This window comes from Pteronotus mesoamericanus, unplaced genomic scaffold, assembly GCF_021234165.1.
Source record: "Pteronotus mesoamericanus isolate MK-2021 breed Mesoamerican mustached bat unplaced genomic scaffold, CSHL_Meso_final contig_74, whole genome shotgun sequence".
Taxonomy (NCBI): Eukaryota; Metazoa; Chordata; class Mammalia; order Chiroptera; family Mormoopidae; genus Pteronotus; species Pteronotus mesoamericanus.
Genome location: NW_026555247.1, coordinates 30,464,636 through 30,483,027, shown reverse-complemented (window position 1 = coordinate 30,483,027; position 18,392 = coordinate 30,464,636). Strand labels below are relative to the sequence as shown.

Below are 18,392 nucleotides of genomic sequence, written 5' to 3'. Positions count from 1 at the left end.
GGTGCTTTCTAAGTGTATTATATATTGTCTGATCAAGATACACTATGCAATTAGAAGTTTATTACAGGATATCTTTATCTTCTCTGCCTTCAGAATTTGTCTAATAGCGGATTTCACTAAGCCCGGAGCATTATCAACCCAGATCCACCTGATGTTCACCCGCTTAAAATCTGCAGTTGCTAGGCCACATTTTTAATCATCAAAGTAATCCCTTGTTTGGTTGAAGCAAACTACTGTGAGCTGTGAAGCGGGAGACCATACTCGGACAATGGACTGTCACTGGCAGATACTGCCACAGGGTAAACAAAACAAACTTACTGAGGCCAGGGGCCCTCAAACTGGGCAAAAAGAACAGCAGGGTGTCTGACTCACTGGCCAAGACAAAACAGACAGGATTCACTCTACGCCTTTGACATGTAAGTTTTAAAGCAAAGGTTTTATATAATACGTTAAGTGTGGATAAAATAAAAAGCAAATATTCTGACCTAATGTACTTAGAAATTCCTATTTGACAATAAAGCTACTTAGCAAATATGCTGCCATTTGGGTAATGTGTTAATTTGTAGTATTTGTAGACATAGGCAGATATTCTTTAATTTCCTCAGGCTTTTTAACATGCTTCCTTAGTCACGCTTTATAAGTTAATTCTTAGCTTTGCTGGTAAGGAATACAGTTCTGCCCACTTGCAGGTAGAGACAAACTAAAGACTGCAGAGTGCTTTAGAGAAAGTTCTCACAAAAGGGCTTTGAAACAGAGTATTGTTTTCTAATTGCCCATATTTGTCTTCTTTAAATTTAATCATGAAATTTCATAAAGCAACTGGTTACTGATCTCATAGTTTTTACTAATTTGAGGTAACCCTAAAACTAAAATCTAAGAAATAATCTAATATCAAAATAGTAAAATTCTAAAATATCTGCCCAATAATGTTTTGTAAACTCTCAAGTATTATCAAGATTATCTTACAGAGAATCAAAATCAAAGCATTAATTAAATAAAGTTCTCTTGGATTTCACAACATAAAACAATATTCCTTTTAGCACTAAACCACCCCATTATTAAAGTTATTTGTAAACACAACATATCTTAAATATTTGATTTATAAGACTTAAAAGTAACATACTTCCATATGAATAAAATACACCACAATTTTGATATTCCTATAAGCTCCTTAAAAGTGGATGTTAATTGTATCAAAAAAAGTCTATTCCACTTAAGAGATTTTAACTAGAAACCGGGAAGTTTCTTAATAATCCAGAAACAGATGATAAAATGATGATGCTGAAGAAGGTTAAGTCCACGTGAGCTTCAAGAACGGAAATCATCCATCTTTGAATATAAGACATTTGCTGGCCTGAAGACCAAAGTCAGACTACAGGACATAGCATGGGTCCTTCCAGTTCACATTCTGGTATTTTGATACAAAATGAGGATAAGTCACAAAAGCTGTAGACATTTTCAAGTTTGTTTTTTAAATATATAATAATTGAACCAATCTGAAGAGTGTATGGCTTATAATTACTCTGCCCGTTTAAGCAACAGGAAAATAATACATTTTTGTTTTCTGGTGACTATTTATTGGTTAGACTTTTATTTTCCTCTTCACATTTTCGGTGACTGTTTCCCACTGGTATCATCAACCAGGTCTCTCAGGCGAGATAAATGGTGCAAAGCCCTTCATCAAAAAGTATAAAACATATTATAAACCAATATTAAAGACTGAATAGAAACACAAACAGCAACAAATCGTGATTACATTGTTTATTAACTTCAAAATTAGTATGAGGAATTTAGAGAATAACTTAAATATCAAACTGTGATAAAGTTTCCTTATAAAATTTTGACATCTGAATAATTAATGTTTAAATAATTCCTCTAAAATTCTATAACAACACTTTTTAAAATTTTTATTTTTGGTGTTCAAGGGTTTTTGTTTTTCTTTTTTCTTTTCTTTTTTTGGCAAGCATGCCAAGTAATTTTAGTAAGAAACAATAATGGGTATCATTTGTTATCACACTTAAAACATTTTTTTCATGTAATTTTCACAATAGGTCTGTGAAATAAAATTTTTTGGTATACTGTGTATATCTTCAGAAACCATTTATTTTTAACATACACTCAAGATAGCTAAAATTAAAAAAAATAAAGGATCAGTTACACTTCCAAGAAAAACTCATTTTTATTGAGCATGGAGGAAACAAGAGACAATTATGTTGAATAATGTAATATTTTACCAGCAACCTGGTTTTTGCAAGAATAAAGCTAAGGTTATAGTATCAGTGGAGAAAACTCAATCATCCCTCAAACAAACCAGGAAGAGAGAGTCCCTTCACTTTCCAATCTTCCTCTAAAATACTGTCCCAGTTTTTCCTCCCCTATCCTACAGATCCGATGGCTACTGAGAAAATATCAGCCATATTAATCAACCATATTTTCGATCTCTGATACATAAGAGACCAAGGAAAACAGAAATAACACAGCAACGTGTGCAGTAATCTCTAGTGGTTACTAAGGTCAGCTAAAGGTGGTAACTACAACACCCTATTCTACAGTCTCTAACATAGATTCAATTAATGTATATTAAATAAAACACATCTTCTACTTTACCCAAGATGAAGAGGTGGAAGAAACTACCAGTGTTAATTACTGCACTATATCTATTTCCCATTTCTCTTTTTTGGACACTTACTCAAATATAATTAATAAGAGAAGAATCTGGATTCTGCTACCCTTTTGGCAACTTCAGTTATTTTTCGAGATTCTCATCTTCTTTAACTAAATGACAATAACGCACCCAAAGTTACTAAGCAATTAGGTAAAATTAACTAGACACTATCATTTCTACATCTTATGATAATACTTCTCTATCTAAAGAATTATTTTCTTCCTAGAGATGTAGAGTTATGAGAAAAAAGATAATTTGTAAATATACTTGAGACTTATCTTCCTTTTTCTTTCCAGGCTTGTTATTTAACTACCAGTGATTCAAGTGAAAGAAAAAGGCAAATGACGAGAGTCTTATCTTACTTACTGTTCACAACCCCAATGGCCACAGATCCCTTGAATTTAAAGGGCTTATGAGACTGGATTGGGGAAAAATCCTCATCTTTATTTTCACTAAATATTATCCATAAATTAGAATCTTTCCATTATGCATGTAAGCAAGAGACCAAAATCTGTGACCTTATATGCCACAGGAAAAGGAAATATTTTCATTTCACATTATAGTTATTACAGGAATCTAAAAATCTTTTAAATTTATTGCTATTTCAAAATTATAATAGCTATATGATGGTTATAAAATTACAATAGGTATCAAAGCCATTGCCAGGACATATGTTATCTAAGTCTTTCTGGTTATAGTCCAAAAGTTCATATGACATAACTGGCCAACTATAAGACAATTTTAAGCCTAGTTGTTTATCCACTGAATAGTGAGGTCTCACTAATAACCCAGAAATCAAGGCTTTCCAAAATTCCCTTTCTCTGTTTGCTGGTCATCACACGGAAGCTCAGTAAAAGCATGCCACAATTTAATGCTTTTATTCAAGCTATGCAAAAGGTCTTCAAACTATGTTTTACAAAATGAATTTTAACTTACCTATATTTTTAATGTAGTCTTATTTTAAATGTATTAATTAATAATCACACATTACTAACTAGAAATTTAATATTTTCATAACGATAATTCAATATAACTGTTTCCTTTATAATCATATGTAGTTTGTTTTACACTGTTAAAAAACAATGTCAGGGAGAAAGGAAGAGAGGGGAGTAGAGGGAAGAGGTACAGTGTGATGGGAAAGAATAAAAAAGCTAAGTAGAAAGAAAGTCTTCAGTTTCCCTAGCTCAGCTACACAGTCCCCTGGCAGTTCCTTTTATTTAACTTGTATCTGCCCTGCTGAGAATAAAACAATCTAATTAGAGAAAAGGCTATCAAAAGTGTATGTGTAGGGAGAAGTGGGAGATAAAGTTGTATAAGAATATTATTCTTTTTTTTTCTAAAAAAGTGAAAATACACACTAAAGGGGAAACATCGATTAAGGGTTATGATACAACACCAAGTACACCCGAGTGAAATGATGTTACAAAAGTAAAAAATTTTAACCTTAGCACTTCTTAAACTCAGTACATCATCTTCTGAGGACACTTTATACTCACACAACCAAACCCATAAATAAATACTTTTCCCTTCTGCCAATAAGGAAAGACTTGTATTCTTCCCAACTTTTAAATTTAAGATAATGCAAATGAGAAACTAGGGGGATTAACACCTTTAGGGCATTTCAACCTTTTTATCCAGGATATTGTATCTACTTTGGATTTCTGTGGCTATAGGTCAAATAATGATACGGTTGGAATATATGAAAATACATGCCATGAACAGGTTGTTCTTCCAGGATATCCACACCAATACTAATCTCAAATTTTTGCTATTGTTCAGAAATGAAAGAGCACCAATTTAGGCCGTTCACATTCCTTATATTATAGGTGTCTAAGGTTATCTCATTTGGTTCTAAGGACATTTTAAATAGGAAATAGCACAGGATTAAGAGAAAATTTCTGTATTAAACAGTATGCTCCAAGAAGCTTAACTATACTTACCACATCCTTAAAACTACTTATTTCCATCCTGTAACCTTCTGATTTCAATCCAAGAGATGGTTAAAATGGATTTGTATCCATAACATATTCATAAATTAGTAGAGAATACTTACTTTTGAAGTGACCTAGTAATAGGAACCATACTTTCCTTCAATTGTAATTCAGAGAAATCATCTTCTGAAACCTATTGTTAAAAACATCAAATGCAACAAAATACTGAAAATATTATATTATAAACTTAAATGCTATTTAATGTGATTAAAACAAATAGTAAAAAATATTGTCTTTATTTCCAATGAAATTTTTCTAGCAAATAACTTTTAGTAAATTATTTTTATTTCCTCTTTATTCTAAAAATACAACTACTACTTAGATTCATCTTTCAATTGTCCTAAAGCATGCTTCTAAATGTATGCCCAATAAAAATCAAATCTTGGCTTGAAATTATGACTTCTATGAACTCGGTAGTGTCTCAATATGTTTAAAAGGGGATCGAAAACAAAGATTATGCTCTGTATGTTAATGTTGTGATCATTAGAAATGAAAAGGAAATACTAAGAAATAAACTCAAAAGAGCACACTGTACTAGTTCCCAAGAGTGATCCACTCATTTTTAACAAAAACTGAATTTCAGAGAGCTCTACTGTATAACAATAGCAATATAACAATGACAATAAAAACATTTATTATCTAAAGGTATTATTATCTGTAACTAATTTAAGTACTATTATTTAAGTTTTTATAACTTTTTATTTTTTATTATTATTTTTAGTATTTTTTAAAAATTCTCACTGGAGGACTTTCTTTTTATTGCTTTTATAAAGAGGAAGGGAGAGAGGAAAGGAGAGGGAGAAACATCCCTCCCAAGCCAGGGACTGTAGGCGCCTGGACAGGGTATTGTACACACCTGGACCAGGGACCGAACCCACAACCAGGGTATGTGCCCTGATGAGGAATCGAACCCACAACCATTCAGTTACGGGACAGCGCTCCAACTGGCTCCACACAGGCCAGGGCATTATTTAAGTTTTTAAAGGTTTTTATTATTTGGGTAAGTATTTTATTAATAAAGTATTCATTAAGTTTTTAATCAGGTGCCAAGTTCTATAATGAATACTTTATATAATCTGTCTTTATTTCTCAATTTCATTTTACAAAAGAGAAAACTGAAACTAAAGAGGTACAAATATTGTACTTGCTAATAAGTGGCAGAATTAGAATTTATAATCAGACTTGGGATTATATAAACATTCTCCTTAGTTATAAATAATAATATATTCATAAACACTATACTACTGTAAAGAAAATTCAATTCCTACAGAATAGTAGACTAAAGCAGAAACAGATTTCCAAATTCCTAGAAAATACATAAAAATTCAATGGTTTTAAAATAAAACTCCAGCCCTGGCCAGCGCGGCTCACTGGGTTGGAGCATTGTCCTATAAACAAAAAGACTGGCGCATTTGATTCCTGGCCAGGGCACATGCCTGAGTTCTGAGTTCAGTCCAGGTTGGCGTATATACAAGAGGCAACCAATCAATGTTTCTCTCTCACATTGATGATTCTCTCCCTCCCTCCCTTCCCCTCTCTCTAAAAATCAGTGTGTCCTCAGATTAGGAAAGAAAAGTAAAACTTTATATAACTGTCTTCAGAAGTCAATAAATACATAGCACCACAATTAAATTTCAGATGACAAAGGTATGTGGAGAAGTCCAATGTTGAAAAGGTTTTCTAGATCTCCCCAATTTATAAATACGTCGGACTATACAGAAGAATTTTGCGGGGCATTAAGAAAACTCCTCTTACAAACCTTTCATACTATAGTTGTGATACCATCATACCTAAAGAGGATGTTGAATTTATTACCATAAACTAAATAAAACAATCCATTCAGGAATATACAACTGCAGAAATTTAATAGTATCGAATTTGAATAGGTCACTTTCTCCATATAGATATTGTGTATGCTGTTACGGTTGCCCCACTGTTTCCCCCTGCGCCCCCCTCCACCCAGCCCGGCCCTCATTTCCATAATCAGTCCCCTCACCACTGGCCAATCCATGGGGCCTTCATCTATGTTGACTAATCCCGTCACCCTATTGCAACCATTCCCCACCTCCCCCCCTCCCTCTTACAGCTGTCAGTCTAGTCCATGATTCCATCCCTCTGGTTCTATTTTGCCCATTAGTCACTTTCTGAAAATAAGACTAATACAACTCTACAACATATGTTACATGGCATGTTTATTAACATACAACTAAAGGTCAAACTAAAAAAGATCTAGGAAGAAATCTCATCTCTTCACAGATCCCAATTCATAAATCAAGTTTGTGCGTACTTGCTTAACCTCTCCTTTCGGCTCTGTAGTTTTGTTCTGGTTAAAACTTTCTTGTACAGCCTGAAGATTAAATAACATTTGTTTCAGGGCTTCAACAGGGCCATGATGCTTCCCTCCGGAAAGGGTACAGCTCTGAAAGTTAAAACCGATGAACAATTAACCACCCAAATTCAGGGGGAAAAAGTTACATTTTGTATTACTCTTTCCCAATACAAAATTAATGCAAAAATCCAAACAATAAATGTCAATAAAGTGTTTTAAAAATTGTAACTTTTCGCCTCTCCGTACCCAGTTCCCAGATGAAGTTACTTAGTGACAATCATCATTAGCAGTTTGGCATTGCCTTTCTAGTCTTTGCTCTTTTAAAATGAAGAGTACCTGTTTACATTTGCAACGCATTCATTTAGTACGTTTAAAATCACAGACTTTTAGAACTGTAAGTTCCCCAGAGAGCAAGTAAGCCAACCTGCTCCTTTCATGTGTGTAAACTGAGACTCAGATTCAAGGACTAGAATTCTAAATACAGTATTCTCTACACACATTTAAATATGGTTTGACACACAGAATATTGGTTTTCTACCTCTTCATGGGCCACAAGCTCCTTGCTACCCAAAAGAACACTCATAACTCAATTATCACTAATCTTACCTGCATCCAAAGAAGGCAACAGCACTTAGCCATGTAAGTGCTCAGGATTCTTTTAAGAGACTCTGTAAGGGATATTTTTGAACTTCTTTTTAAAACTTTTAGCAACCTATTATTTTTACATTATTCATGTGAGTTGCTGTGTCCTGAAAACTATCCACAAAGTGGCAATTGGCCTCTTAAGATGTCTGTAATTTAACGTTATTTCAACATAGACAATATAATGTATGTACAATTTAAACTTCAACTCTAGAGGAAGTTGTTGACAAACATAAGAATATTAGAAGTGGGCTCTCACTGGTGAAGAGGGTCAAAGTTAAGCATAACAGCTAAGAAGATTTTAAAGACACTCTCCACAGCTATATGAACATGGTGTTAAGAACCCAATGTTGTACGTCTGAAACTATTAATACAGAATAATATTAAATGTGAACTGCAATTGGGGGAAAAAAAAAAGAAACAATTTGAGAAGGTAAAAATGATGCAGCTGCTATGGAAAATGGTATGGCAATTCCTCGAAAAAATAAGCACAGAATTACCATACAATCTGCAATTCTCCTTCTGGTTTTACACCCAAAGAAGTGAAAACAGACTCAAACAGATACTTGTGCACCCATGTCATAGAAGCATTATTCACATAACAGAACACTGAGAGCAGCCCATGATTCCAGCAGATGACTGGATAAATAAAACATGGTACATACAAGGCAATATTATTCAGGTTAAGAAGGGAATTTTGACACATGACACAACATGTGAAGTAAGCCAGTCACAGAGGACAAATATATGATTCGTTTTATATGATGCTATGGATTGAATTGTGTCCCAGAATTCATGTTAAAGCCCTAATCTTGAATTCAGCAGTATCTGGAGATGGGGTTATGAGGAGGTAATTAAGGTTAAATGAGGTCCTAAATGGCCTGGCTCCTCATTACCTGTCCATCTTACCTCTTAGCATTCTTTCCCTTGTTCCTGCTGACTGAGCTACCCTGACTGGACTCTGATGTTCCTTGAACATGCCAAACACATTTCTATCTCGGGTCCCAGCATTTACGATTACCTCTACCTGTAAAAAGTCATTTGCCCACAGGCATTTGGGTTATTCACTCATACCAGGTTTTCGTTCATTAGAAAGGCCATTCCTGCCTACCCTATTTAAAACTGTAGTCTCATTTCTCTTTCCCAGTTAAATTTTCTTTATAACACTTTTAGTACTCCCTTATATATTACATATTAAATTTTTGATTAGTCTGTCTCTTCAGCTAGAATAAAAAAACTGAGAGACAATGATTTCCTTTCTTTTTCACTACTAGGAATACAGTTCCCAAAAAAGTGCTTGGTACTCAAATACTTACCAAGTATTTGACAATTAAGCTTCACTTACCCAGTACCTGCTATACTATCTTACATAGAGTGCTAAGGTCTGTAGTAAATTTTGCTGGAGGAAAAAAGACATTTTATTAAATTTTTTAGCTAATTTTTCAACCTCTCAAATCTTCTAGAATGTTAAAAACCCAAAAGTATTATTTCAATATTTAACACCATGTCTTGTGTTTCTAAATCAAATTGTACATCCTTACTTATGTGCACATATACACATAATTTATTTTGGGGTTACCTGCAAGATGAACATAATGCTGACTTAGTAAAATTAGATAATAATTTTCCTATTTTAAAAATTAGAGATTTATAATTATATCTTAGAAACACAACTCTCAATAATCAGCTGCCCTATAAGAAAATATAATGGTTGGTTTTATGTTTTCCAGGAAAAAAAATTATAATTAACAATTTAGGCACTCTGTAGGAGTTCGATCTCAGGTCCCTTTGCTGTAGAATACTCAAATAAATTATCAATAATTCTAGGAATGATGGTTTCATGGATGTGTGTTTGGGAAGAGAGGATATAGGTCATTTTTTGTCTTTTAATATCTAAATAACTTAGAAATTAATATCTACACATTAGTAATCTTTTAATAAGTGAAAAAGATTTACCTTCACTCACCTGATTGTCATTATTTAAAAAGTCTTCAAGGAACCCGTTATCACACTTGGCCCTTGAAGCCTGTTGAGGACTATCTTCAGAGGTAACAGGAACAGGAGATTTGCTAAATAGAATTTAAGGTACAAGATAGTAATTAGGTTCCAAATTTATAAAAATTAGACAGTATATAATTCAATGGTTATCATTTAAATATAAATGGTCACCAAGAAATAACCGTTATAGATATGATTCATGTTGATTTTGCTTGGTAATTTTCTTATCTTTTCCCTTAACTGATACCAGAATCTAACCCTCCCTTTCTCCTTGCTTCTCCTTTAAAGCTTTAAGGAAAAAAAGTACAAAAAAAATTGAAGATGGTAGCTTTCAACTAATCAAATAAGCCTTCAACTACAGGCTATGCTCTAAAAGCTCACTTGTCTGAAATAAGCAATATATTTTTCCAGTTAAACACTGTTAGCTACCCAATGATAATACACAAAACTCCCACAAATTTACAAGATTTTTTACTGGGATGGCAATTACATGCCCTGCCACGTCAAAGCAATAGGATGGACATCCCCCTCCAGAACTGGCATTAACAAAGAAGACAGATTAGATCAATTTTGAAATTATAATTCTTGAGTTCAAATTCCAATCCCACTCACTACATGACTTTACATAATTTATTTATCTGAATTTCATTATCTACATTTATAGTCCCATTTATTTCACATAAATACTGCATAAATTAACTCTATGTACCTGGTACATTTATAAATGCTCAATAAGTATTAATTTCTTTCTTGATATAAGGGGTAACAGAAAAAAAGGGCATCCCCAGCAAAAGTATTAATTATCCCAAAACCAAATTCTATTCAAATTCAAAAGAGAAGAACTCTTTCTTTCACTTAAATATCAGTAGGAGATGAGCTTCTAACTCAAGTATTCAGATATATCTAAGCCTTTTTATAACACGTAAATGTCACAATGCTAATTTTTCTTAATTAGCAGCATTTATTATTGATTCATTTGATTTGTAATTCACTCTGAGGTTTTTATTGCTCTCAAGTAGTCTTTTCTCCCATTCTTTATCAAAAGAGTTTGTACATCCACCCACCATTATCAAAAGCATTTACCTGATTATTGACGATGGGGGCTAGGTACATAAGGATTCATTGTGCTATTCTTCCACTTTTGTATTTATTTGAAATTTTCCATCATAAAAACTTAAACAAAAAAGCAATTATCTGGTTGTAGTGGTAGTTGATCTTTTAATATATTACTTTGAGTACATCCAGGTCAATTTTGTTTTTTATGACAAATTGAGAATAATCTGTCAATGTGATATGGAGGCCAGGTCTATATCCCTTCTTCTCACAATCCATCGTTAATTTTATATACAAAATATGCCCATCACTATATGAATTCAATCTTCTACACATCAACTACTGTATGCAAGGTACTGGGCCACACCATAGATGATAATAATTATACTGGTCAGAAATTACATTATCTATTTACAAAATACACTAAAAATTTTTACACTTAAATATCTCTGATATTATTTGCTCACCCATTTTGGTTCCAACTGAAAGCAAAGTATAGCAGCTATTATACTTTACAAATACAGAAAGAACTGATAGTAAGAAATTAAAAAATAAGAAACATAAAATTAAAAATTAAATGAGATCATTATTAACCCATTTTTTAAAAGATATTATTGAACCAACAATTGAGAAATCAAACTAAGAAAAATATATTCTGAATAATCTCCACCACAATTACAATTTACGAGATCATCACAATGTCCTGACTTAAGTACCTTTATTTACTTTCTAATCAATTGAATCTTTACAAAAATGCCAAAGTAAAATAACTTGTACAAGACCCTGTACAAAGTTGAGTTGCACAAAATAGACATAATTTATGCAAGGTCTCAGTGAGGAAGTGACAGAGTTGGGATTCCAGACCAGTATCATAATCAGTGTCCACATTTAAAAAAAGAAAAAGAAAAAGAAAAAAAGCCCTGGCTGGTGTGGCTCAGTGGGTTGAGTGCTGGCCTGCAAATCAAAGGGTTGCCGGTTCAATTTCCAGTCAGGGCACATGCCTACATTGCAAGCCAGGTCCCCAGTAGGAGATGCATGAGAGGCAAACACACATTGATGTTTCTCTCTCTTTCTCCTTCCCCACCGTAAAAATAAATAAAATCTTAAAAAAAAGAAAAAAAAAGAGTACCAAAAAACCTAATGACCTTATATGACTTTTTCATTATAACGTACTTACAAAGTAACAGGAATATTTTCCCATGATCTTTCTGCTTCAAGTTTATCTAATGAACAAGGACTGTCTTCTTGTTTCATAGACTTCGGTAATTCTTCAGTACAACGCTCTAGATTTCTCTTGGCTTTAAGGATAAGCAATTCAATTTTGTCACCTGTTTAAAAGATTACATTAATTCTTTTTTAAAAATGCAAAGCACAAAAAAAATCTCACAAAAGCAACAAGAATTCAGAGCGCTTGGAATATATACATATCTATAACAGCAGATGTCAAAATGTGACATTTCAAACAAACAAAAGGGAGAAAAGACATTTTCTAGTTACAAAATGATACATAATAAATGAAAGCCAGAACTCAAAAAAACTCATAGCACCTGATCATTACATCAAGAATGTTAACATAAAAGTTCCTAGATAGTAGGTCAAATTACAGTATTTTCTTCTGTTCTTAAAAACAAACAAAAAACAATTACCATTGAATGGCTTTTTGGATTGTCCTGGAAGAAGTGGATTTTCACATTGACATTGGCTATGTTCAGAATCACATTTAAATTCATTAACTAATCCTTTATCACCACTCAAGAAATCTGGAATATTTGAGGGTTCAAAAGAATATTCAAAGCAATCTAATTTATTCATAAGTCGTGAAGTTCTTTGTGCCTGATAACTATGTCTTGGGGAACACTGCTCTTCTTTAAATCTTTGGCTATTTGTGTCAGGTAGTAAGTCTTGATTGTGCAGCCAGACTGGGTATTTGAAGTCAGGTATACTAGTTATCCCTGAAATATTAAGATCAGATTTCTGGCCTGTGAGCCATCTTGGATAATTCTTTTCAAGATTGTGTTCTGAACTTTCCTTGAAAGATGATTTCTTGGAAAAAGATAAAGATGGTTCAGAAGTGTATTTATTTGTCTTATCTACAAGTTTTACGTTTTTTAGCCTACGAGACTGCTTTCCATGTACATTTGTGTATATTAAGTTATCCTTGTTCATGGCAGTAGAGGGTCCTTGAGAATTTTGATTCTTTTCCATGTCCAATGAACTCCGTCTTCCATTGACTTTCTTGGTTTTCTTGCTAATTCTGTGACCTGGTCCAACACAAGTAAAAGGAAATGATCCATCCGCTGGAAGCTTTAGTAGATCATCAGTTGTTAGGCTAACAGAGTCTATGTCATTAATAGTCCGTCTTCTAGAAGATAAGGAGCTTCTTTTGTGATCAAAATTTTCAAAAGCTAAAAAACAAAGCATAGCTGTTTATCTTCCTGTATCACATATAAAAATACTTTAAAATACTCAAAAGTAAATGAGAATTAAGAATTTAAGAACCATTTTTACCACTTTCATCTTCATTAAAGTTCTGATTAAAAGCATAAAAGATATAGGTTGATGAAATAGGATGTGCTTTTTTACCTCACATCTCAATTTGTTTGAGTTAATTTCTACCCATTTCTCTCCAACCTCTTGAATTTTCCCATGTTAATTTATTTCTTCAACTTTTTTTCATCTAGACCTACCCAACGCAATAATACCCTCACAATAATACTGGTCACTCACTACTGGCTCCAACACAGGAAAAAAATATGCGATTAGGTGGAAAAAATATTGTTTTCTTGCCTACTAATTCTGCCAATAGCATTAACACACAGTAAAGAGCTGTTCTAATGCTCCTCTTCTGGAATAGTGTCCACAACCTTCTAAGAATTGAATGCAAATTTTTTCCATACTAAGGCTATTCCATAAGTGCTCCGTAATCGGGTTATCAACTGATGCATTTTCCAAATTTGTCTTCATAAAAGCCTTACCAAGTAAAAACTCTTAATGCATTATGAATATTATTTTCCCATAGAATACTGATCAGGAAGACTAATATAATACTATGCCATCAATTGGAATTGATGAAGTGTAACTAAGAAAAGCTGATACTCATTTAAAGTCATCAGGTAATAAAAGAAAACTAGAACCACCAAGTCAATGCTCTTTCCATTATGCTATGATAAAATGACTTAAGGATTTAGGATCAGCCACCTGCTATAATTCATCAGCTTCCCCCGACCAAGGTCACAAGGAGATCTTAGCTGAAAATTCCTGAGAACCAAATATTTACAGAATCTTTTAAGAAAAATATCTAGACCTCAACATTACAAAAGTCATTTTTATCCCAAAGAAAAAAAGAAGTATCTGGTTTTCAAAGACTACAATACATCTCTCAAATTTAAATCAGTACACCAAAAAAAAAAAGGAGAAGAAAAGCATACCACTGTTTGGTTTATAAATATAGCTGGAGAATTCTGGCATATTAGCAGGACATTTGTAAACGTTAATCTTTCCAGTGGTTACACCAGGATGCATCCGGCTTAGATCAAAATCGTCAATATAGGCCTGCAGAGCCTGTGATGCAGAACTGTACAGTTTATCCTTGTACTGAAAAGAGCCATCAGGGTTAGAGGAGCGACTACCACCCAGGCTGCAGCTTGCTAACAGAGAAGACACTGAGGATTCCCGGGAACAAACTCTGTGTTTTGCATTGGATTTTGCCATGCCTTCCTCAATACGGGTTATTTCTGTTCATTTCTCTTAGAAATAACTGCAATAGAAAAACAAAAGATTAAGGTTCAAAGAAAAAGGAATAATAGTCATATCCAGAGAAATTACTAAATACATAAACTTTTTATAATTTTCTTCAAAGAATAATATCTATTATCTGTAAATCCTTTTTAAGCAATATACATTATAGATTTTCTATTAATTATTGTTGAGTTCCTTCATCATTTATTTAGAAAACACTTACTAAGTACCTACTATGTGCCTAGCATTATGTATAGTAAAATTATCTGAGAACATGCATGGAAAGTACCAAGTAAAGAGGACTCACTTTTTTTTAATTCCTAAAAACTACTGAAGTACAGTCTTTTCTTATGTTGATATATTTTATGACATCACAATATCTAACATTCCCCTGTACATAATATTTTTTAATTCCTAAGCCTACCCACCATGCACTACAGAATAGTAGGTACTCAATAATTTTTAATTACATTTTTTTTTATTGATTTTAAAGAGAGAGAAGAAGGGAGAGAAAGAGGAGGGAGAGAGACAAAGAGAAAGAAAGTGAGAGAGAGACATCGATTTGTCTTCCCACTTATTTACATATTCATTGGTTGATTCTTGTATGTGCCGTGACTGGGGATAGAACCTGCAATCTTGGCATATCAGGACAACACTCTGACCAACCTAGCTGCCAGCCAGGGCTTGCTCAATAAATTTTTAAAGGCATCAAATGAAGTATTAAAAACAAGAAGGAACATGGAAGAAGAATTTTATAAATGCCAATACGTAACTTGATCCAACCCCTTCACCTGAAAAGGAGTTGAGAGAACAAAATACAAAGAAACTACAAGTCATATCATAAAATGAACATGCAAAATATTCTTTTCCTAAAACAACACTGTTAGTAATAATTTCCTGACCTTCATTTTTGGTATTACCCTCACTATTTTTGATACTTATATTAAACTTATTCAGCTCACTTCTCTTTTTTAGGAGACTTAAATAATTAGAAAATTGACAATATATTCATCTTACTGTTTTTCCATTATTTAAATTGACGGAATTCCTGTCTACCTTAGTATAGCAATAATAGGACCTATATTTGAAAACCTAAAAAATAACAGAATGGACAGGCACTACTTCGGTGCATTATTTAAAATTAAATCAATGAATTTTCTGTACTAAAAACAAGACTAATATCTAAGACTTAACATATGCTATGATGTTATAAAGCTAATATGTTTAACTTTTGGCTGCATTTTGGAATATTTCAGTTATAACAACACTTAATGTAATCTCTACTGTTAAAAGTGACTTTAAAATACTGAAAGTTTTCCATCTAAGAAAGAAAAGACATATTAAAACGTCATCCTGACTCTCAGTCTTACAATATGTAACTGCCTTTGCAAGAGGGCTGATAGCAGAGTGGCAGCAGCAACAGAACATAAAATAATGTTTAGCTTCTTTGATTTCCCTGAATGCTTCGATTTTGTTATACTAAGAAGGAAAGGCTAGATTGTTACCCATGGTGGCCAAGAGATGGAAAAAACCTAAGTGCCCGTCAGTGGAGAACTGGATACAGATGATGTGGTACATATGTACAATGGAACGCTCCTCAGCCGTAAGGAAGGATGAACTACTGCCATTTGCAACAACATGGATGAACCTCTAGAGTATCACCCTTAGAGAAGTCAGTCAGAAAAGAAAAAGAATGACATGATTTCACCCACATGCAGGGTATCAACAGAAAGCAACAAACGAACAAACAAAACAAACTCATAGATACAGACAATTGTATGGCAGTTACCACAGGGGAAGGGGGTGGGAGCGTAGTGAAAGGGGGTCAGATACATGGCGCAGGAGACGACTAGACTTCAGGTGGAGAGCACAGAAAGCAATATACAGATAATGTACTATAGAATTGTACACCTCAAACTTACATGTTTCTAATAAATGTTACCTCAATAAATTCAATAATTATATATTTTTTTTAAAAAAAAAAAGAATGGCTAGACTAAATCAGCTTTGCTCTCTTTACCCTACTCATCAATGATGTTTAAATGTTCTGAAATGAATGCTGCTTGGATATTAAGCTTGACTGAACATTTTCTCCCTTGTTAGAACATAGGATGTGTAGGTTACTGGTTTTAATTTTACAAAACCTCAAAAACAAAACAAAATCCTAAAAGGCAAAGTTGATGGGTTATAGTTCTCAGTAAGTAGGTTATACCATTTATTTTAATTCACAGGGGGAAGAACAAAAACAAAAACAAAAACTCCACAATTGAACTTTCATTGTGGAGAGTCTCCAAAAGTATACAAAAGTACGAAATAATAATAATAATAATAATCCCCTATACAGCTATCATCCTTCTTCAAACAATTACCAACATACCCAAACACAGTATCTCCCCACTTCTCCCACAGGAATTGGAAGCAAATCCCAAATATCTTACCATTTCTTCCATAAACACCCGTTCGTATCTGCATAAGGAAATCCCTCATTCCGAACAGAATGTTATACGAATGGCGAGAAATTTCAACTACCTTTGATTCAAAAACAGAATATTCCGAGTTAAATAACCAACGGGAGGAGCTCACAAGAAATTAACCGATCTTAGAAATAACAGCTCTTGGAGGGAGGGGGTAAAAGGGGACTAAATGGTAATGGAAAAAACTATAATAAAGAAAAAAAAAAGAAATAACAGCTCTGGGATTTCTGTAATGAAACCGAACATGCGTTTATAACTACAGCAAAAAAATAAACCCAGAAAGCCAGGATTGCTGGCGCCCCTGCACCAGAGCATCCTGTCCGCTCCCAGCGTTCAGTTCAAACCGGCGCCCCGCATCTAGGAAACGCCCTCCCTGCGGGATCCCAGCAATCACAGGCTCCTCTGAAACCATCGGGGGTCTGCGACAGTTAGCGCCAGGGGTACGGACTGTATTCCTCGAGGCGCCGGCCCCAAATGCCTAACACCCTCCCCCGACTCCGGCTTCAATCGACGCCTCCAGTCCCCCGAGGCCCACGTCAGGTCCCCACTGTCCAGTTCCGCCACCCTCCCCGGCCGGGGGCCCTCCCCCTAAAGTTGCCCCCTACCCGCAGGGCTCTCAGCAGACTCCCTCCCGCAAGACACATTTTCCCCCTTTCCTCCCCGCCACCTTCCTTTAGCCTTTCCCTCGGGCTGTCAAAGGATGGGACGCCCCTCGAAAACACACCCCCTTTTCGGGTCGAACTCCCAGACGAAGGTCCAGAAAGAAAGAAAAAAGCACACTTCCACAACTCCCAGCAGAAAGCCGAGGCCTGTAACCGGACTGGAGACGCGACAAAGCATCCCCAGCACAATCACAGCCGCGCAAGAACCGCTCGCTCGCAGCATCCTCAGCCGTCACAGCGGAGCGCACCGCCCGCGCAGGCTTTCAAACTGACCCAACATGTCTCCGGCTTGCCGTGCGCATGCGCAGTGCTGGGGCGCCGGCGGCGGAGCCGGGGCTGCGAGCCGCGCGAGGGGCGGGGAGCCGGAGGGCAAGGGGACGCCGCGGGGCTTCAGGTCGCACTGCCTGCTGGGGAGTGTAGTTTCTCCCTCCTCATCTCCCTGGGGCGGGAGTTCTGGACTACTCTGTCCACCGTTCACGGCCACTCTGCGCGGATGACAGCTGAGCCTCCTTCGGCCGGCTTCCGGAGCTGAGTCAGGAGACTCGATAGGGGACACTTGGGCGCTTACGGCTGACAGTTCGGTCTCCGAGAGCCAGCTCCACCTCCCCAAGTGAGCTCGGCTCTCCGCCTTCAGAGCACCCCTTCCCAGGATAAGACATCATCTCGGCTTGGGGCAGCTCTCGAGACCACTCACTGCCTTTCCTCCCTTCCTGGTGCCTTCCCCATTTTATTTGTCCCCGAGCCCGACCCTCCTGGGCTTCTGTCCAGCTCCTCACATTCAAAGCAGATGCGGGACGGAAGGGAGTTTGTTTAGGAACGGGATTTAATTAACTCCTTGGG

At 35.3% G+C, this 18,392-nt stretch overlaps 1 protein-coding gene across 2 annotated transcripts; it reads right to left on the bottom strand.

The window, feature by feature from the left end:
- Positions 1-1,602: 1,602 nt before the first annotated feature.
- CUNH18orf54 (chromosome unknown C18orf54 homolog) lies at positions 1,603-17,801 on the bottom strand. 2 transcript variants are annotated; one of them, XM_054583868.1, is made up of 9 exons: positions 17,615-17,801; positions 16,855-16,945; positions 14,107-14,435; positions 12,796-13,083; positions 11,856-12,006; positions 9,594-9,696; positions 6,944-7,075; positions 4,719-4,789; positions 1,603-1,675 (listed from the first exon to the last, which is right to left on the bottom strand). In XM_054583868.1, the coding sequence occupies exons 3-9, from the start codon at positions 14,387-14,389 to the stop codon at positions 1,603-1,605; spliced, it is 1,101 nt and encodes a 366-aa protein (XP_054439843.1). In that variant the 5' UTR covers positions 14,390-14,435; positions 16,855-16,945; positions 17,615-17,801. The 2 variants fall into 2 exon arrangements, with proteins under 2 accessions (XP_054439843.1, XP_054439842.1); XM_054583867.1 differs by lacking the exons at positions 16,855-16,945; positions 17,615-17,801 and having other exon boundaries at positions 12,325-13,083; positions 14,107-14,471.
- Positions 17,802-18,392: the final 591 nt, after the last annotated feature.